The sequence below is a fragment of the Pseudochaenichthys georgianus genome, chromosome 10 (assembly GCF_902827115.2).
Source record: "Pseudochaenichthys georgianus chromosome 10, fPseGeo1.2, whole genome shotgun sequence".
Classification (NCBI taxonomy): Eukaryota; Metazoa; Chordata; class Actinopteri; order Perciformes; family Channichthyidae; genus Pseudochaenichthys; species Pseudochaenichthys georgianus.
In genome coordinates this window covers 5287772-5310150 of record NC_047512.1, presented here as the reverse complement: position 1 = coordinate 5310150, position 22379 = coordinate 5287772, and the positions used below count along the sequence as shown (strand labels likewise).

At 42.7% G+C, this 22379-nt stretch overlaps 1 protein-coding gene across 1 annotated transcript in view; it reads right to left on the bottom strand.

The window, feature by feature from the left end:
* LOC117454190 (complexin-1-like) overlaps positions 1-20721 on the bottom strand; it is a 76874-nt gene extending 56153 nt beyond the window's left edge. The window contains exons 1-2 of the mRNA XM_034093323.2: positions 20436-20721; positions 19547-19665 (exon numbers count right to left, since the gene is read on the bottom strand). Of these exons, the coding sequence (XP_033949214.1) occupies positions 19547-19577 (31 nt within the window). The 5' untranslated portion in view covers positions 19578-19665; positions 20436-20721. The remainder of the gene's footprint in view (positions 1-19546; positions 19666-20435) is intronic.
* Between the last annotated feature and the right edge of the window lie 1658 nt (positions 20722-22379).

Sequence of the window (22379 nt, the reverse complement as noted above, 5' to 3'; positions counted from 1 at the left end):
TGCTGCATAAGAACCACGTTGTGGCATCATGGCCATGTTCTCCATTTCAAATCAAAGCCTAACTTAAAAAGACACTTTTATAATAAACTCAGTTGCTGTTCAGAGGCAGTATCTGTCCCTCAGCTCTTTTATAGAAAGCAGCAGGACGGAGGCCATGCCTTTAGCTCGTGAACACACACTCCACATCGGCCTCATTATGCAGAGCAAGAGGGCAGAGCAAAGAGGAAGAGGAAAGGGGGGAGAAGACGAGAAGGTCTTGTACGCATCGGTGTTCCTTGCGGTCAATTTGACCCCAGGCTGTTTTCGTCGTATAAAACATGTAACAATGTCAATATTTTACACATATTTGTGTTGATTGTGTAGGATGATATTGAGGTGACTATTACATGAAAATGTATCATTGTAAAACAAAACGACCCTCTGCTTTAGTTATTGGTCCAACATCAAAAAGATCTTACTTTAACATGTTATTTCAGTCGGTGAGATTTGATGGTGATTTATATATTTGTCGATAGTCACATTTCTGGATGCATAAAGGGGTCTGTGGGAGGGGGGGTAATGTTTTATTTACATGGTTATTTAGGTAGTCAACTAAGATACCTGAAGCACCAGAGACATGCATGTTGGTTAACATTTGGAATATGATCATTGTCTTGAGTTTTAAACTACTGGGGTCAAATCCCTCGAGCAGTGCTTCTCAAAGTGTGGTCCGCGGACCACTGGTGGTCCGTGAGAGCGCCCCCTAGTGGTCCGTGAGCATATTGGTAACATTTCACATTTGAAATAAATAAATAAATGTAAGTTTTCCACACTCTCGCGGGAATATCTCCGCAATGGAGCAAGCTCAAGTTTCACTTTCGATTGCATGATATGGCCCAGATAAACACCTTCCTCACACATGGTGCCACTTGTTTGTACCATTTTCAGACGATTTGTAAAAAACGATGTGTTTTTGGATATTTGTGGAGTTAGGTGGTCCACGAGTGTTTTTTTATTGGTTAAGTGGTCCATGGTATGAACAAGTTTGAGAAACACTGCCCTAGAGGATAAAGGGTGTAAAGTAAATGTGAGGATAACAGGAGGGTTGAAGTGCCCAGATGTTGCTTTGAAGGTAATTCATTTCTAGCATGGTAAAATTCTGGTGTTTAGAGGTTATAGTTTAAACGTCAATCATCTTTCATTAAGCCGAAATCAGACTATTAAGTCCATTAAATCAATCAAACCAGTATGTGGCATTGGAAAAAAGCGCTTCCTTCCTTTGGCGTTCCTTTAGTTTAATCTGAATGTTTCCTGCTCAAGACGCAATGATTGCTTCGTCTCACATAATAACTTCTTCTAAAAACGAGGTGATTGGAACGTCCCATTGAAATGCCATTAAATAGTTGTTGTGTCCCGTGCAGGTGTTCAAACAGCTATGCAAGGTGTATTGTCCGCTCATTCCTCTCCTGTCCTCGCGACTGCTTCCACACGGAGAACAGTGTCTCGGGGTCTGTTTATATTGCAACGGTTTGATTGACAGCTGTGTCGGCCTCATGGGGATTCCCTGTGCTGTTGACCGCCCCCGGGCAGGCTGTTGCCGGGCAGAAACCCCCGCAAATCGGAGAATGTCAATCAATCGCTTTTGTTTTGTACGGTGGGGATATATAGTGCTTTACTGCACACACGCACAGCCTGTCTGGGTCCAGAAGCCTGCTGCCAGACGTATTACATTTGGACCAGGTGTAGAATAATCTCTTTGATCACGATACTGGTATTTCTTACTTGAATACGTTACCTTGAAAATATCGATATGCAATAACATTTTTGATGTCAGAAATAAAAAGAAAAGTGTATGATTGCTTAAAACTGTTTCAAATAATGAGCAATGATATTTACTAGAGCCGGGACTCGATTAAAAAAATTAATCTAATTAATTAGAGGCTTTGTAATTAATTAATCGAAATTAATCGCATTTTTAATCAAATATACATATTTGACCTGAGAACAGTGAGAAGCCATTTCCACATGGATTTGACTCCAGGTGGTCTACAGTCGAGTGCAATCCAGTGAGCCAGGGAGTTGGTTATTTTCTCAGACGTGGACAGACCTGGCCCTGAAACCAGTCGTCTGGTTGAGTGTGGGTCGGGTCAGGGTGTGGTTCCTTGCACTCGGAGTCGGGCTAACGTCCACGCTAGCTGCTACATGCTAGCTGCTACATGCTTTGCATTTAGGTGATACCTCAGGCTTGATGTGCTGCGGTGATATGCAAATTCTTTTTTGCATAATTTGCACACAACCGTGCTCTTATCGACGCTTCCATCCGTCCGTTTCTTAAAACAAAATGTCCCATCCACGGGGCCGACCAAAGCGGTCTCATCAGCTTGTTCGTTCATGTGTGACTATTGTTCACCGTGGTTTGTTGTTGTTTGAAGTCCCATGCTGAAGTCATGAACGTTAGTTGGTGCTCCAGTATAATCGGTACGCCTGAAACTCATCCAGTGAGAAACGTTCCGCTGTGCAAAAATAAGTGCGATTAAAGTGCGTTAATTTTTTTAACGCGTTAATTTTTGTGTAATTAATTAATCTTAATTAACGCGTTAAAGTCCCGGCCCTAATTTGTATATGATAACACTCATACAGAGCGTGTGTGATTCAATAGCATTGTAAGCTTTATCTTTACAGTCCGGACAACATGTACACTATTAATTGCCTACTTTTAATAATGACTTAATTAGGACAAGGCTTAGTCTTGACTTGATTCAACTGGGAATTGGGCAATCAAAACCATTGGGAATCAAAACGGCAAACTAATTCAATAGCGTGTCCACCCATGATTCAGATTTCCACCAAATTTAATTGGTTTTTCAAAATCCTGCTGACTAACGAGCAAATGGAAAACATAACCTCCCCGTGGTGGTGGTATTGATTTGCTCGACGTGTCTGTGAGCATGAACCAATGGCTGCTGCAAAAAGAGCATATGTGCCCGAAACAGTGCCATAACCGGGGGTACAACGGGAAAGCGCCCTTAATTGACGACTATTGTCTCGACTATCTGAAAGACAGAGGACTATAAGTGGAGTTTCAGAACATCCCTGAAGGTCAGTCGCTGTCACTTCACGATGATTATTACACAAAAGACACACACATGGTGACACGAAGGCCTTCAGGGTGAGTTGTTGGACCATGATGACGAATCAAATATCAAAACATCAATCATCTGCAGACTGACACTTCAGTTTGATATTGAGCCAGGTTGAGGACCGGTAGTTATGAAGAACATGTGTCAGGAGAATTGGCTCTTTTTCCTTTTTGACAGATTTTCGGCCAATAGATTACAACCTATCCATTTTGTGAGCTTCATAGCCACATGTCCATTGACTGGCCTATTGTTAAATTAGATTATTAAACACAGTGCTGCTGTTACCTGATAACAATGGGCAAGGCTAATAAGTCAGGGATAATGTGCAGCGAGGCTTTCATTATTGAAAAAATGCAATGAATTGATGGAGAAAACTAATGTTTGTTGTCTAGAGCTGACAATAAACCAACCGACTTCTTTCTGCGGATTGATATGACTGCCATAGTCCCTTGATCCTCCTTAGCAACAGTCGGTTCTCCTTAGCAACGGTCTGTTAGTGAACAATAACAACGGATGGATAGATGGATGGATGGATAGATAGATGGATGAATAGAGATGGATGGATGGATGGATGAATAGATGGATGGATGGATGGATAGATAGATGGATGAATAGATAGATGGATGAATAGATGGATGGATGGATGGATAGATGGATGGATGGATGAATAGATGGATGGATGGATGGATGAATAGATGGATGGATGGATAGATAGATAGATGGATGAATAGATAGATGGATGGATGGATGGATGGATGGACGGATGGATGGACGGATGTATTGATAGATAGATAGATGGATGGATGGATGGATAGATAGATGGGTGTATGAATAGATAGATGGATGGATGGATGGATAGATAGATTATTGATCCCAATTTGGGATATTTTTGCGTTGCGGCAGCATAAAAAACAAGGCAATGCACATAACATAAATTAAGAAACAAGAAATAAACAGTCCAAAATATACAATAACCTGTCCAAATTGACCAATCAGCATCGAGTATTCATCCAAGCTGTGTAATAAGGTGCAATATGCAACTCTCCTGCATTAAAACGCCGGTTACAACTGTGTTATATCATAGAATTGTGCACGAACATCATCCAACATTTTTGAACAGTTATCAAACTACTTGTATCAAAATACAATTTAAATATTGTAATTCAAGTTTTTGGCTGAATTGTTCATGAACGGTGAATTACTGGCGTTAGACTCCACCAACAAACCCCACTCCCCACGACCCTGGCATAGAAATGAAAATACATGGCAATGAAAAAGAAAAGAGAAGAAATACATATATTAATAATAATACAACAATGTATAGCGAAGCAATGGAGAAGAAGAAAAGTGTGCACTAATGATTCGTTGATATCTTTGAAATCAAACCAAGTCTCTGTCGGCTTTGATGTGTGTCCGTAAACGTTCTCAAAGAGTATTTGTTAGAAATAACTGTAAGAAATATGTGTTGTTGTTTTAACCCAAGGGAAGGCTGTGCGCCATAAATGATAAAAGCAGTGTGCTGTACAGTGGAGGTGTTTAAAGAGGGAATACATCATTACATTGCCTCATTTCTCTGAATTGGGTTCATGTATATCCGCCATAAAACATTACTTTTCATACGGTATGCCAAGTCCACTGAAAAGCCACTTAGGTGTGAAGAACCTCATTTGAACCATGCGTGAAGTTTTCATATGAAATCCGTCAGGAAGTGTGTGTTGTATAGAAACTACATGTTGAGCTATCAAAGCCTGTTAAACGGCTGTGAGGTCAGTTGCATGTTGGTGTCCTGATTCAAACAGACATTATAAATGTACAAAAAAAATGCAAACTATTGGGTTTATTTGGTCTCAAGGGTATTAAAAAAACGCACTAATTTCACAGTCATGCTGATTGCACTTGTACCAGGCTTTGGAGGTCAGGGATTACACGCGATAACATACTCTGGATACTAAAAGGAAAGGTAACTGTATTCCCTTAGAGTTACATAAAGAAATCTGATGTGTTTTGATCAAAATGCGAGATAACTAGCAGGATTACAGTTTTAGTAAACGTCAAAAGAGCATTTCGTGTTTGTTGTAAAAGGATCAGATGTTATCTCTTCTCTGTGAACTGTTCTGTTCTGTAGGATAATACTTTAAGGGTAGGGTGTAACGGTTCACAGAAGTCACGGTTCGGTTCATACTTCGGTTTGGTGGTCACGGTTCAGTAAGCAAAAAAAAATCCCAAATGCATAATTTTTTTTGCTATTATTTATTTGTAACAGTAGTGCAAGTTTTGGTATGAAAATAAGGAACTCTAGCATTTGGAATCATTAACTGTATTACACAGTTAAAAAAAACCACAAACAGTAACACTCACATGGCCATATTATTTATATTGGCTGATGTCAAACTAAAAGGTTAAATAAGCTGAACAACTAAAAAGAATGTCTTGAAAATATTAAAATAAATAATAAGAAAATAAAATCCTTTAGGAGCAATGTCTAACATGTGTACTTAACTTGTGAGTGTGTGAGGCCGTTATGCCTAAATAAAGGTACTCAAGCTTTACTCTACTTTCAAGTTGTTCTTCAGAAAGATGAGTTTGTCTACGTTGTCAGAAGTGAGGGCAGATCTGGTGGCGGTAACTATGGCACCTGCCGTCGAGAAAACCCTCTCGCTGGGGACTGAGACTGACTCGGATGTGCTTGAGCATGTTTGACGTGTTGCCACCAGCATACCGCACCGCTGTCGAACAACGCCGACACACCGTCCTCGTCCGATCCACAACTCGCACCCCATCGTTGTTGAAGTCCACAGGGAACCAGACATGTTCCCACACCTGATTTAAAGAAGCAGGTGGGTCTTCTAGCGCCTGTGTGTTGTGTGAACTCGCCATAGCTAACTGTTCTTCTTCATGTATTGTGTTCGTTTTGTTGTGTTTTGTTCTTCATTTGTTATTTACGGGCGGCTGGCTTTTGGGCGCAATACCGCCCCCTGGATTATATATAGTGTAATACTGCCCTGAGTGACAGACTTTTTTCCCACTCGTAAAAAAAGGCGTATTCGCCGTGTGACTGCATGTGCCGAACCGTGACGGTACGGGACGAATACGGACACCGTTACACCCCTAGTAAAGTGTGACTATTTGCCTACTGTCTGAATCTGCTTTATGGTTTTCACTTTCTTTGCTTCCTGTGTTCAGTTTTAAATGCAGCAGGTGAACCTATATGTCCATCAAATAGTGTGTGTGAGCTTAACTGTGTATTCAACTCAAAAGGAGCATTTTCTGTCAGCTTAGATTTTATTTCTGCTTTTAAAAACGGTAGTATGTGCTCGTGTTTCAGTGTTGGTGCACTGCCTGAATATGCTTCATGAAAGAAAGGCAGGTTTTCTTATCAATAAAACCATTTGGGATCCTAAATATCTTGGTTTCTTCTTTTCTGAGGTCACATCTCTCGTCTTATTTGATACACTTAAAGGGTCCCATGTCATGGCCATTTCTACTGATCATAATTCCACAGCCGAAGTCAAAACATAAGTGTGGCTTGATATTGAGTAAGAAAGAGGTTTCTAACGCTGTGAGAATGGGTCTGCGGAGAGCATTTCTCCACCATCCCAACTCGTCTGTTACCAACCAGGGAGCTCTATGCAAGTCAATGGGACGCCCTGTTAGTTGAACATTTACGCTAAAGGTCCTGGTGTGTGAGGAGCTCCTCGGATTGGTCCATTTTGGTTCCCGGAACAAACAAATGGAAAAAGAGAAATCTCCAACGAGGCGTTCTGGGGCAGCACAGACAGGTCTTCTCTGTGTTAGAGCTTTACTCGCTACAGGGTGCACTTTGAGGGTTCGTGACTCTGCAGACCGTTTACATGCAGAAACACCTTCATAACACAAGGGGACGGGTGATAACCGGAAAAGCATGACATGGGACCTTTTAGTAAAAAACATCGTATATATTTATTTGCTGTTGTATTTGATATTGAGGTAAAGCAAAAGTAACAAAGGGCAACCCTCCCACTGCATACAAACCATGTTGTGGCATCATGGCCATGTTTTCCATTTCAAATCAAAGCCTAACTTTTATAATAAACGCAGTTGCTGTTCAAAGGCAGTGTCTGTCCCTCAGCTCTGTTATAGAAAGCAGGAGGACGGAGGCCATGCCTTTAGAACACACGGTCACATCAGCCTCATTACACAGAGCAAAGATGAAAGGGGGAATACGACGGGAAGAGGGAGAAGAGGGCATGTAAAAGCTATTCATTTAATGTGGGTTTCGTTAAGGGCTCACTTTAAGGGAGGGGTGCACATTATGCAGGAATATCAACGTTAGAGTCGGTTTAAAACATAAAATAAAAGCATGTGTTATATAAAAAATGAAATGGGTTTCTATCTCTTTCGTTAAAGGAGTAAACTAAAAATATACCCACCGGGGTTTGTTAGGTCACACAAGAGTTAAAATCTCAATATAGCTTCATATCCTCCAGGGGTGTTCGGCTAATCCTAATGAATCCTTTACTATAATGATGATGTGTCTCCTTTGTGAACACACGACCAGAGCACGGGGAATTGCATCGTACAGTATACTGCATACGACTTTGCCAGTTACAAGATCAATACTATAGCTTGTTCTCCTAAACAATGAAGCTGACCCTATGCAAAGTGTGTTTAAGACTGTTGCACTTCACAGAGGTGTTACCCTGTTTGTATTAATGGAAGCTGTGGCATCAAAGTGGAAGAACATGCTTGTAACGGATTTGTTTTGTATGAATGCCCTTGAGCAAAACACTGTTTTCCGTCACCGCTGCTGAGGTTCGAGGTCCGGTTTCTACCAAGCTAATGCTGCTAGCTGCTAGCTGGCTCGCTGTTCTTCCCACGTGCCCCACCCCGGAGCCTGCGGTCTTCAGACTCTGGCCCCCGCACCAACCTGTGAACCTTCGGGGCAGAGCCTTCAGTGTGGCAGCCCCCACTCTCTGGAACGCCACAACATCCCCTCACTTCACGCCTTCAAAGGGCCCTCAAGTCCCACCTGTCTGCCAAGGCCTTTGGCCCCAAATCTATTTTTTTTTTTTCTGTCTAACTGTCTTTTGTTATGTTTGTTTATACTCCTGTTCTTCCTTGTAAAGCGACCGTGGGTCTCATGAAAGGCGCTATAGAAGTCCAAGTTATTATTAACGTCCATCCAGTGATTCTGCTCAGTGACGACAGATCATCGCGTCCTACCTTCCCTGAGACCCCGTTTACGAGAACAAAACGGGTTGGATCCGCATAGTTTCTCTTGCGAATAGCCCTTTCGTTCACGCGAGGCCGTAACAAAACGATAGAAACGGACCCCACAAACGATAACGGGTCCCAAGGTGGATGGATTTGCAAACGAAACGCTCTGGGCGGGGCAAACGGCTCCGTGTAATCGCCTCTATGCGATCATTTCCTGAAAAGATAACGATAGCCCCGCCCCCCCCCACCTTTGTTTGTGCCTCACACATCGGGGGGATCTTGTACTCGCTGCTTTTGGTGTATTTGTGGCGGAAGTTATAGCACCAGTTACAGGCCCGGCATATGTACTACAGCGTGTCCAGCGTTCTCGTGTGAACAGACACGTCAAATGAAAGGAATACGTGTGAACGGAAGACTTTTTTGAAAACGTTCCCGTGTGAGCAGCACTCGAGTCGATGGGGTAAAACCATATGTCGTTGTCAAATGGACTAACGGTGTTTACGTGTGCAGCAATAACGGCACAGAACACCAACCATGGCCAATCATATTTGTCTTAAAGAGGCCCTATTATGCTCTTAGGGTTTTCCCTCTTGTGTGTGTGTGTGTGTGTGTGTGTGTGTGTGTGTGTGTGTGTGTGTGTGTGTGTGTGTGTGTGTGTGTGTGTGTGTGTGTGTGTGTGTGTGTGCGCGCAACACGTTCTCACTCTCATCCCGTCACATATTGACGGACGGTCAGGGCCCCTCCCCGTCGCTATATTACGTACAGGGTACCCCTTTCCCGTCATTTTCTACGGGCAGGGCGTCCCATAGACCTTCATTGCGGACACAGCGGACCCCTTGCCCGTCAGGCTTCTACGGGCAGGGCGTCCCATAGACCTTCATAATGCCTATCTTAAGGTTCATTTGGCCATTAAAATGCGTTTTGATCTCATTTTATGCGAGTAATGAGTTTTTATTTCGGATTATTTGTGCAGTACATGTACATGATGTTTAGTTTGCTAGTTATGACGAAGATTACTTCATGAATGTGTACACATTCATGGTTGCTAAGGTGGTTGCTATGGACGCTGCAACAGCTCCCAGACCACGTGATCAACAACAATGGCTGTCCTTCGTGTTATTCTCGGTGGAAAAATGCCTATTTTAAGGTTAATTTGGCCGTTAAAATGCGTTTTGATGTCATTGTATGCGAGTAATGAGTTTTTATTTCGGATTATTTGTGCAGTACATGTACATGATGTTTAGTTTGCTAGTTATGACGAAGATTACTTCATGAATGTGTACACATTCATGGTTGCTAAGGTGGTTGCTATGGATGCTGCAACAGCTCCCAGACCACGTGATCAACAACAATGGCTGTCCTTCGTGTTATTCTCGGTGGAAAATGCCTATTTTAAGGTTAATTTGGCCATTAAAATGCGTTTTGATGTCATTGTATGCGAGTAATGAGTTTTTATTTCTGATTAGTTGTGCAGTACATGTACATGATGTTTAGTTTGCTAGTTATGACGAAGATTACCTTATGTCTGTGAGGAACATGCATGGGGGTCAGAGCCTCGTATTTTTTAAATCTTTTTTTCCTTCTAATTTGTTATTCTTTTCAAAATAACACACTGTTATTTACTCACCAATAACATACAATTATCCTTGCTTTTATTTATTGGTTTAATTCCATAATCTCGGTCTTTTTTGGTGTTCGTCAGGAACTGAATATAAAAATAACCGGAAACAGACGTGGGCATTTCGAGCGATTACCCAAGATTCTCAGCTACGCTGATTGGATGTTTTAGCCGCAATGCATGCTGGGATTTGGTGTTTATATTATATGAAATCCGGAAAACATTTGAAAAGACTAAAATAATACTTAATTCCGAGTGCTCTTGCTTTTCTCTTTGAAAGTCATCACATAACGGCATTGTAATACACGGTTCGGCTGCATTAAATATTACAGATCTGCCGTAGTTATTTATTTATAGCGCCCTGATGATGAGACCTATGGAAAAACTGAAGAAATGCCGCCGAAACTGAATACTTGACGTGGATCATAAATATATCAACAATTAAAAAACTTGAAGCCTGACGGGCAATTTTTAATTGTTGATATATTTATGATCCACGTCAAGTATTCAGTTTCGGCGGCATTTCTTCAGTTTTTCCATAGGTCTCATCATCAGGGCGCTATAAATAAAGAACTACGGCAGATCTGTAATATTTAATGCAGCCGAACCGTGTATTACAATGCCGTTATGTGATGACTTTCAAAGAGAAAAGCAAGAGCACTCGGAATTAAGTATTATTTTAGTCTTTTCAAATGTTTTCCGGATTTCATATAATATAAACACCAAATCCCAGCATGCATTGCGGCTAAAACATCCAATCAGCGTAGCTGAGAATCTTGGGTAATCGCTCGAAATGCCCACGTCTGTTTCCGGTTATTTTTATTTTTAAATTCAGTTCCTGACGAACGCCAAAAAAGACCGAGATTATGGAATTAAACCAATAAATAAAAGCAAGGATAATTGTATGTTATTGGTGAGTAAATAACAGTGTGTTATTTTGAAAAGAATAACAAATTAGAAGGAAAAAAAGATTTAAAAAATACGAGGCTCTGACCCCCATGCATGTTCCTCACAGACGTAAGGTGATCTTCGTCATAACTAGCAAACTAAACATCATGTACATGTACTGCACAACTAATCAGAAATAAAAACTCATTACTCGCATACAATGACATCAAAACGCATTTTAACGGCCAAATGAACCTTAAAATAGGCATTATGAAGGTCTATGGGACGCCCTTCCCGTAGAAGCCTGACGGTCAAGGGGTCCGCTGTCCGCAATGAAGGTCCATGGGACGCCCTGCCCGTAGAAGCCTGACGGTCAAGGGGTCCGCTGTCCGCAATGAAGGTCTATGGGACGCCCTGCCCGTAGAAAATGACGGGAAAGGGGTACCCTGTACGTAATATAGCGACGGGGAGGGGCCCTGACCGTTCGTCAATATGTGACGGGATGGGAGTGAGAACGTGTTGGTGTGTGTGTGTGTGTGTGTGTGTGTGTGTACGGTCTCCGAAGGCTGAACGCCATGTGTTCATGGAGTTTCTCTTCGTCACATAGAGGACTTTAAGTCAGAAATGGATTGATAGCAGTGTGCGTGCGTTTTGTTTGAGTCCCTGCCTCAGGGTGTATATCTGCATTCGGCCTGAACACACACTGTTATTATTCAGTGATGCTTTTCTGTTGACTTTGAGACGTTTGTCTTATAATAAAATATTTACATTTGTTAAAGGCTCTACTGGTGAGCTACAGCTCTGTGTGTGTGTGTGTGTGTGTGTGTGTGTGTGTGTGTGTGTGTGTGTGTGTGTGTGTGTGTGTGTGTGTGTGTGTGTGTGTGTGTGTGTGTGTGTGTGTGCTGAAGTTTGTTTATCAGTACGTCAGTGGGTTTGAATTGGATTCTTTTTCCGTCCTGGTGGTGTGTGTCAGTGTTCACGGGTGTGTTGCTTCCCAATTTTGTGTTTTTATGTGTGTTTGTGCAACTGCATCATCTCTCTCCCTCCCTACATCTTACTAGGGCACGCACACACACACACACACACACACACACACACACACACACACACACACACACACACACACACACACACACACACACACACACACACACACACACACACACACACACACACACACACACACACACACACACACACACACACACACACACACTTACTTTATCATCTAATGCCAGCTAAAGCCGACTACTAAGGTCCAACCGAGTCTCTCTGACTGTTTATCACAGACTGCCACTCTTTCTCTCCTCGCGGCACACACACACACACACACACACACACACACACACACACACACACACACACACACACACACACACACACACACACACACACACACACACACACACACACACACACACACACACACACACACACACACACACACCACACACACACACACACATCCCAATTTCCCCGAGTGGCTGCCTGATTGAAGGTTCCTTGCCTCGCCCTTTTAGATTTACTGTAATCGTCGGTGGTGGGAGGGAGGGAGTGAGAAAATAGATGGAACGGAGGCGATAAAGAGAGTGATGGAGTAGAAGTAGAGGGTTTGGAGGAAGAGGAATGATGGGGAAAGGAGAGAGGTGGCAAGGAGGGTGTAAATAAAGGTGCGACGAAACGTGGCTGAAGATGAGGAAGGTAACGGATGTGAAAATAGAATACTAAACACAAGAATGACGTAGGAGAGGAAAGAGGAGAAAGGACACAGAACACATCTCCCATTAAACAGATATTACAGCCGCTGCCTGTCCAGAGTTCAGCGCCACTTTACAACCTCTGCTGCTGATGATATAACACTCCGTTTTAAAGATCAATTTGTCACTTTTCATCTCCTCCTACACCTCATTCTCTTCCTCGCCTTCTGCAGAGGCTGAGGGCAGAGATGCCAGAGGAGGAGGCGCGATGATGACTTCTATTTACAAGCATTTTTAACGATGTCATCTGCAATCAATGCTCCCCTCTCCTCCTGCACGGTTTCCTGTTCCTGCAATACGACTCCTACACACACTGACAAACACACACATGGCTCTAAGTGCCCGCAGACTGAATCAATTCCCAAGTTGTCCTTACTTTTCTCCCAACATGTCACTGATACACTATGGCCAGCGGCTCTAAAAATCCAGCTGTCCTTGAAGGGCTTCTATGGCTTTTATTTATTTATTTATTCTCTAAAGGACCAGATAAGTGCTTTCAAATGCTTTTAGTACATGGCTTAGTTGAATACTTGATTCTGATTAGTCTATTTGGACAATCTAGATGTCTGTTATTTTACGATAACAGACCGTTGCTAAGGAGAACAGACCATTGCTAAGGAGAACAGACCGTTGCTAAGGAGAACAGACCGTTGCTAAGCAGGATCAATGGAATCTGTGCAGTCATATCAATCCGAAAGAAAGAAGTCCGGTCAATTTAACGTCAGCTGTGGACAACAAACATTAGTTTTCCTCCATCAGAAAACACAGTGGAATACTTTTTGAATATTCATTTTTATATTTTTTTATAGAGCAGGAAAACTTTGGATTCATGATGACTAAACTGTCCTCAGTAAAGAAAATAAAAAGAGATCAAGAGAAGGAAAGAGGTTAAAAGACAGAGAGCTGGACTTCAGAGAAATCAACAGAAGAAGACAGACAGGAAGTAAACACTAAAGGGAACAGCAGAAGAAGAGAGACATGTATTTCTTAGTGGAATCAATAGGCGCGTTCACACCGGAGTACTTTTCCCCGTACTTTTCCCGCTTAGTTCCGTTAGTACCCCTTATGTCGCGTTCACACCAAAAAGAGTACTTAGTGCCGGGAACTTTTACCCCCATTTTTAGTGCCTGCTGAGAGGTGGTACTCTCCTGGGGGAAAAGGTGCCCCAGTTCTGATTGGCTGGGCGAATTGCAAACCACGCCCCGTAAAACTCTGAAATGTTTTGTAGAGCTGCCATTTTATTATCCTCGCATTAGCATTATTAGCATTAGCATTATTAGCATTCGCCCAGTGAAAAAACGCAGAGAGACTAACTTATAGCAACACAAAATAAAACATGGGAGCGGTGGAGATGAGGAGGTGTCGGCGTTCTGGCGATTTACTCGGAAGGCTTCAGGAGAAGCTGCTGGGACTCCCAGCAGCTTCTCCTGAAGCCAGTCCCCAACTCTGGGGACTTCCGGCCGGGGACTTCCGGTGGCAGTATACGCCGTGAAGTGGTTTGCAGCCTGCCAGTAAACCCAAAGCAGAAGAAGAAGAAGTGACGTCAGCGGCTCATTTGCGTAATCTTCCCTCAGGGGACTTATTCCGGTGTGAACGCGATCGGCTCTTCGTTCCATGGGGGAACTAAGTGCTGGCACTAAGTGCTTGGTGTGAACGCGGCTAATACGATCATTTTAAATCAACATTGTGAGTAAAGTTGATGGTTTATTTGTGGTCGTGTAATAAGCAGGTAAAACACCTTTGCGTCGGGATCCTGATCACCATGTCGGTATTTTGTTTCTCAATAATGACGCCTCACTGCACATCTTCCCTCACTTAACCTTTCATCTGCTGGGGATCCTTGATATGAGAAAGTCCTCCAACACGACCTTACTCTCTTCTCCGTATACAACGTAGATGTGAGCAGGTGGAGTCTCTCCTCAGACAGAGAGACAGGGAAGTGAGATAATAGCCCACAGCTAATCCACTGCACACTGAAAAGTCATTACTCCTTCAGAAAAGAAAGATCCTGCTCCCCGAGACGGGGAGAGATGTTCTGCTTCAGGTGGAGGGTGGGTGCTGCTCCTCGTGTGTGAATGTCTTTTAAGCACAGGTCAGCGGATTTGACTCATCTTTATTGACGAGTAGCTCCGTACGTTACCAGCCTGCCGGTGAGCACACACACACACACACACACACACACACACACACACACACACACACACACACACACACACACACACACACACACACACACACACACACACACACACACACACACACACACACACACACACACACACACACACACACACACACACACACACACACACACACACACACACACACACGTCTACACAACACAGCAACAGAAACCGGCATTTGTAAAGCAACATATCAGTGTATTAGTACGTTGACACTCATTAATGAGACTTGTTGCTGACGATTGAGTAATACAGGCAACACAATATCCTGTTTTCAAAAGTACTGATGGACTTTTCTGGCAGATATCGGTCTCCATTTGTGTTTTTATGACATAAAGATCTATCTGCAGACTCTAAAAACCTGCTATTTCCAGTTCCCTGAATGATGAGGCGACTTTCCAATTTCGTACATCATTAATTCCCAACATATTCCAGAGATTATTAAAACATTTGCCTGGATCCATTATTATTGTATTATATTATAATCATTTTGTGGTTACATTCAGTATCTATTAACAGTGTTTAATTTCCAGTAATCGTTAATGCAGTTAAGTCTGATTGGTCCCATACTGACTTTTACAATGACCGTGTTATGATCTGTAAAAACTGAGAGTTTGATTAGCACCGAATCCACATTATATTGAATGTCTCTGGAAATCAAGCAGCACTCCAAGCTGGATTGCTGAGATGTTCCCGAATTGATCAAAGTGTAGGTTCTTTGGTTTATTGTCATGTTACCCATCGTGATCAATACGAACGATCCACAACATGTCTGCCTGGAATCAAACAGACGAGATGTTTGTGTGTGTGTGTGTGTGTGTGTGTGTGTGTGTGTGTGTGTGTGTGTGTGTGTGTGTGTGTGTGTGTGTGTGTGTGTGTGTGTGTGTGTGTGTGTGTGTGTGTGTGTGTGTGTGTGTGTGTGTGTGTGTGTGTGTGTGTGTGTGGCTTGATAGATGATGGGATGTGTATAGCTTCAATGTATGGATGTATTGTGCAATTACTTAACACTGAATTTGAAACATTGTGTACTTTTACATCAGATAATAGTTTGGAAATTGAGACGGGAAAAAATAGGCAATAACGTAAAAGTCAAAATGCTTTTCTGTTCTGATTTCGTCTTTGACATTTAATTTGAGTTACCTAAAGCTCCCTTTAAATGTGAACTCATGCCTGAAAACCACTTAACATGTCCTTTAACATCAGGTGGTACATAATAAACGAAATGTCTCTTAGTGACGCACTATAACACCCTCGAAATCTCTCTGCTATAGTTTAAAGTGATTTATTGACCAAAAGGGGATACGCTACCAAATGCCAGAGCCTTTAAAGCCTTCAGGCAGTGAAGATCAAATACTCGTACTGTCAGTCAATGACTTGAGACATGATGTGCAGCTCTGTCCCCGGTGACAAAGGGACATCATCCATTATGTCATGCAACGCAATAGTTGCACCAGCTGACTTTCTCAACTGAAAGTCAGCTGGTGCAACTATTGCGTCGTTTACAGCCTTGTAGATCCGAACAAAAACAATTCGGAAAAGGAAGTGGGTGATTAAAGAGGATATACTGATGTTCAGGTGTATATCAGTATTGAATGTCTCCACTGGGACATGTCTCCATGCTTTAATGTTCAAAAAGCTCTTTATTTTTCTCATACTGCCTGTGCTGCAGCACCTCTTTTCACCCTCTGTCTGAAACCAGAGCCCAGTCTGCTCTGATTGGTTAGCTGGCCGGCTCTGTTGTCCCACCCATTAGCCTATCACATACAATGTGTTGGAGCGCTAGCCAATAGAAGAGCAAACCATGATGTTTTTCACACAACTTGGCGCCAACATACTCAGGTGATTGATACAGGAATGCAAGATTCAAATGCTTCACTGCATAGGACACATAAAACAAGCCGTCTCTCCCGTATATTCTTCTTGCAAAGGTCCAACCCCTGAACAATGAGCTTGATGGACTCTGGAGCAGGACGCCATCTCAACAGGACTGATACTATAGTGAAAAGACAACCTAAGGGAAACAATATTCCTTACATGAAAGCAGAGGTCCGCCCTCTAACCTATCGGTGGGTAAAGTGTGTCCCCTCTAAAGGAGGGCAGTACAAACCAGGGGCGTGCACAGACATTTGGAGGGCTATTGCTCTAAACTGGAAAAAGGGCCTGCCCCCCGATAAAAAACACAAGACATTTTGAAAATTGTAACTTGTTTTTAATGTAAAAGAAACCAAACGATTATTACATCGACTAACTTGAACAGTAATTCACATCTCATAACAAAATAAGATTTTGATTTGATTTGATATACTTTATTAATCCCCGTGGGGAAATTGTTTCTCTGCATTTGACCCATCCTAGTGTTAGGAGCAGTGTGCTGCCATTTTGAACAGCACCCAGGGAGCAGTGTGGGGAAAGGTGCCTTGCTCAGGGACACCTCGGTAGCACTTGGTCTTGCCGGGACTTGAACTGGTGACCTTCCAGTTGCCAAGCCAAGTCCCTATGGACTTCGCCACCACCGCCACCGACTACTTGCTTTCGTGCATTTGTCCCTTATACCCTAACTGCCATGAGACTAGTGCTGGAGCGACGCGTCGACTTCAAAATATCGTTGACGACATATTTCCGCGTCGACGACATATTTCCGCGTCGACGCGTCGCTACACACACGTGGGTGTGTAAACAAAGCAACAAGCCGTTCGCAATCGCACTTCAAACACAATGACTGAAACGGCTACCAACTCCTCCTCACAGGATTGCGCACGAAGCCCTCAAACGAAAACATCTCGCCCTAGGTCTTCAAAAGCATGGGAATATTTTAAAGTTAGTCCAAAACGCAAAGATATTGTCATTTGCAGTCTTTGCCAAATGGAGTTGGCATATCACACAAGCACAACGGCTATGTTGGAACATTTAAAGCGGCAGCTAGCTGTGGTGGCTACCATTAGCAGCTAGCATTTGCTCTCCGATTTTTACATAAAAATGGAATTATGGATTATAAATTCAATATTTTTTTAATACATAGACGTTAAAAACCTATGGATTAACCGATTCAGCCGCGTTTTTTCTCGTTTTAATGCCATTGAACACGTCTTTTGATCAGATTGACAGCTACGGTGGTGAGACGATCTCCCTAGAAACTCTGTAAAGGTACGTGTTGTGATGACTGTATTTGCTTCCCCTGTCACGAGTCCGGATCACTCAGTGATGATACTATATACCTACATAATCTGTGGAGTCTCAGCTTTAATCGGATATCTTGTATGTGCAGCTACGATAAGTAATAAGGGTACTTTTATCTTGAGTTCCGTGCCAATGTCCGTTAGCATTTTTCGCTCAGGGGTCATTTAGATGCTTCTTATGAGACTTGTGTTTTGTTTTGGTAAACATGGTGTGTATCGTCAGTTAGCTGAGATTATCTCCGTTAATCTGGTATAACACATTCATAGTTTGTTACATATTAAGATCCCCTGAGACACAGTATCGTGAACATTTTTTTTTTACATTACGTTTTTTATGAATTGAACAACAGAAAAATAATCGTTAGATTAGTCGACTAATCGATCAAATAATCGCCCGATTAATCGTTTTCGAAATAATCGTTTCCCCCCAGCACTACATGAGACAACTCAAAATCAAGTTTCCAAAATCCGACACTGAGGCGGTCTTAACGCAACGGCAGATGGCAGCGCTGACAAAGTGTGTTCCCCGCAGCGAGACACGACAATACTAATTGTGGGCTCACCGTGTTGATTCGGCCACAACAGAAAAAAGAAAAAGAAACTCTCGCTCTCTCCAGAGGGGCAGGTCAGCCAAAAAGGCCAAACGGGCCGTTGCCCGGGCAACATTAGCCCGTACCTGGTAAAAACCACCATACAGTGGGCTGATTACGTTCAAAATGGACTTTAAACCAAATCATCAGGGGTTTTAATAATTGAATCCGATTTTTTTTTTTAACCACAAAGGGTTTTAAATTCAATAAAGGCTGATCCTCTCCTGACATCAACAACAACAGCCCCGGGTTAGATTTCCACTCTGCTCTGAGGGTCTCTTAGCACAAATAACCAAAACCTCTGAGACGCTTTCACCTTCAACTGCACCATCTGCATATTCACACATAATATCATCCTCAGAGTCCTTCAAAACCCTTTGCTCTGCTCTGACAATCCCACGTCCGGGGAGTCGTACGCAGCAGCACGAGCAATTACAAAATCACTCACATGCTGGAATCAAATTATTGAAGATTAGATTAAACCTTGATTGTGTTTTTCCCCCTTCAGGTGGAAAATGTTTGCTCAGCATGTGGAGATAAGAGTCGCTGCGGCAACAGGACGAACGCTGAGACCTGTGTTCACACATCTTGGTCAGCAGGTTGCACTCACTGGATCGTGAAATGCCCTTTTGGCCAATGCGCTTCAGTTTATGTTACAAATCAGCCGCCTGTTACATTAAGCTGTGCTCAGTGAGCCCTCCAGGGCGAATGCATGTGTGCGGGAAGCAGGGGGCAGATGTGGAGGGAGAAGACATACGGAAAGAATACGAAATTAAAACTGACTTCCTCCACATCAGACGGAACAGAGTAAGGGTGTCACGCGACATTGGGGAAACTCTGAATATCTAAAAGTGTGCAGGAAAATAAAACCCCCCCAAAAAAAACGTCACACACACACACACACACACACACACACACACACACACACACACACACACACACACACACACACACACACACACACACACATTCATCCACGCTCTGAGGTGCAACAGTGAAGAAATGAAGGTCGACCTTACCTCCCAACGCTTGTTTCATTACGAAATTCATGATGATGGCTTTTAATTCCCTGCCTTCTTTGTCCGAGCGATGTTACATTCAATAGTGACGGAAAAGTAGAAGTCCTTTGTGGCCAGATCTAGGAAAGAGAAGCAAACACAATCCTTAACTAAATGCATCATTAACACAGCAAACGCAACAAGCAATAGGGCACATGTTAGAATGTCTTGAAATGCAAGGATGAAGAGGTCACTAACACCTCCCTCCACACTACTACAGACACTACATATTTAAATAGGGTTGTAGAAATACTACAATCATTTCTGAATACAGCATATATAGGCTTATCCATATTTGTTTGAAAAGCACGTTTCTTCAATACACTGATGAAGGACACCAAGGTCAATGGTTCAAACACCACCTGAAAAACGCCAAACAGCTCAAATCTACAGACACTCGTCTTTTCCTCACAAATGTGAATCTTGTTCAAGAACACCGGGCTTTAGTGACGACGATCAGAAACACCCTCTCGAGTTTACAGAAAGTGCACAGTGCTTGTCAGGACAATATGCTGCCATGCACGAGGACTCCGGAAGAAACCAGTGGTGTGTATTTTTTCCTCATCATCATGTGGTAAAACTTTCCATCCACCATTGGAGGGACGGTGGAAACAGCCATCCCAAACAAGCTGCTCGTTACTTACGCAGCTAAGCATGCACGTTATCAGCTACATAGGTGCTGTGAATGTGATCGAGCTGGAGATACATTTACGTGCACAGAGACAGAGACGGTGTAGAAATGAGCGGGGATGCACATGCACTTCCTCGTTTGAGCCTGGTTTCAGCACTAGGGATAGCGTCCTAACCCGATGAAATGCATTGAAACATCCGCCGCAAAGCGTCCATTTACCTCCGTCCGGCGACTGGTTGAAATCCTCCTCACACACTCACACACCAAGCACAGGGATCAGAGAGCTGCAGCGAAGTTATCCTGCAGCGGGCAACAGCTAATCGAACTGCTTGTCCCTCCTCGCATCTCCGGCTCCTGGGGCTGGGAAAAGAAGGACGTCCTTGGTGCTGCTTCTTCCTGCACACACACACTCACACACACTCACGGAGAGAGAAAGAGGAGGGGTGTAGTGGTGGTTTGTGGATGGAGAAGCAGCTGCCGTTCACACCGTTTTGGAGAAGGAGCGACAGAAGGGATGGAGAGAGAAAGTCCCACTAACCTGTCCGACAGAGTGATCAATTACTGAGTCCACTGACGTCCTAAAGCCAGCCATCTGTCTCTGAGACGGGGAGAGATTTCACTTAATACGGTAGTGCAGAATTAAGCGGGAAAATGATGGGTGTGGGGTAAACATCTCTTTGTCTTGTGTAATGTGACACAAATCTGTTAGCATACAGGAGACGTGATGGGAAGATCATGGTGTTCCTTTCTATAGGGAATTCCCGTGTGTGCCTTTTTACTACACCATATTGCAATTGCCTATGTGAGTGGTTACATCATTATATTATTCTAGACAGCAGGATAAAAGGATAAGTGGAGTAAACAGACAGTTTTAGGGGCTCGGGTAAAATGAACAAAGAGGCAACTCACCCTGATAGCTGGTAAGATGCGTTGCCTTTAATCATCCTTGTATCCAACAAATACAATTCCCATACAATTACACCGAATACTCAATTATATGTTCAGGCAAACACATTTTACGACCGGATTATGTTTGCAGTTCTCTAAATACATGATTGAAAAAAAAAAAAAGGCTTTGTTAGGTTTTTTTTTATATCATGGTTTAGCAAAACACTATGCAAAAAAGTTGATGTACAGTAATGACGTGATCAAATGGTGTATGGACTACTTTAAGCCTTGAGTTACTGTTTTGGCATTTTATTGTCTTTTTCGCAACCAACAATAAAACATGAGGGAGAGTTAGTTACAACCTAATGCTCAAGACATTATAGGTTGACCAATATGTTAATGTGAAATTTCATAAACTGAAAGCACAATGTGAAAGGGTAACATTTGTAAGAGGAAACACAGAAAGCAACCATACTGGATAATGCCCGGCGTGTAGCGATCTGTCATTCACAAAGTAGTCCCACCCCCAACGTCAATGTGACTTAAAATGGGGCCATAAGTTGCACAATGAACACCATGCTGTTTTGAAGAAGACTTGAAACTACATTGAGACCATAAACTCAACAGGAAAATGTTTACTGAGGTGTTAAATCAATTGAGAAGAAGGGTCATTTTCTTGTAGACTTCTACACAACCTGACATGAGTACAACCAGTCGAGTCAACACACTCTGGACGCCACGGACACTGACCAAACATCGCTATTGGACGCTTAGGGAGTGAGAGTGTGTTGGTCGAGTCGCCTCCTGCTGGATATCGGAGGAATTGCAAGTCCAGGACTCATCCGCATTGGCATCACTTTTTGTTACGTCTTTGAATTTACTGGAAGTCATTAAACGGAAATCAATATTCACATTTGGTTTCACACAAGATACCATCTACACTTTTCAGACAAACTGTATTCTTACAGCATTCAACAGCAAGTCTAGTGTTTGTTATAATATTATTACAGTCTAACACCCCTATAAGAAAATGGGTCTGATTTAATTGGGAAGTTGTCCACATGTGTCTTTGTGTACGCAACATTCCTGTAAATATAAACAGTTATGTTTACGCATATGAAGTCAGCCTCCACTTGAGTCATAATATATAACGTGATCTTTACGAGGCTCTCGACTGTTGTTGCACATGAAGATCTTTTAATATGTTATAGGGAGTACTACACAGAACGTGAAAGAATTGTGTAATATCTTACGATACGTGGGTCTTCAAAGTGT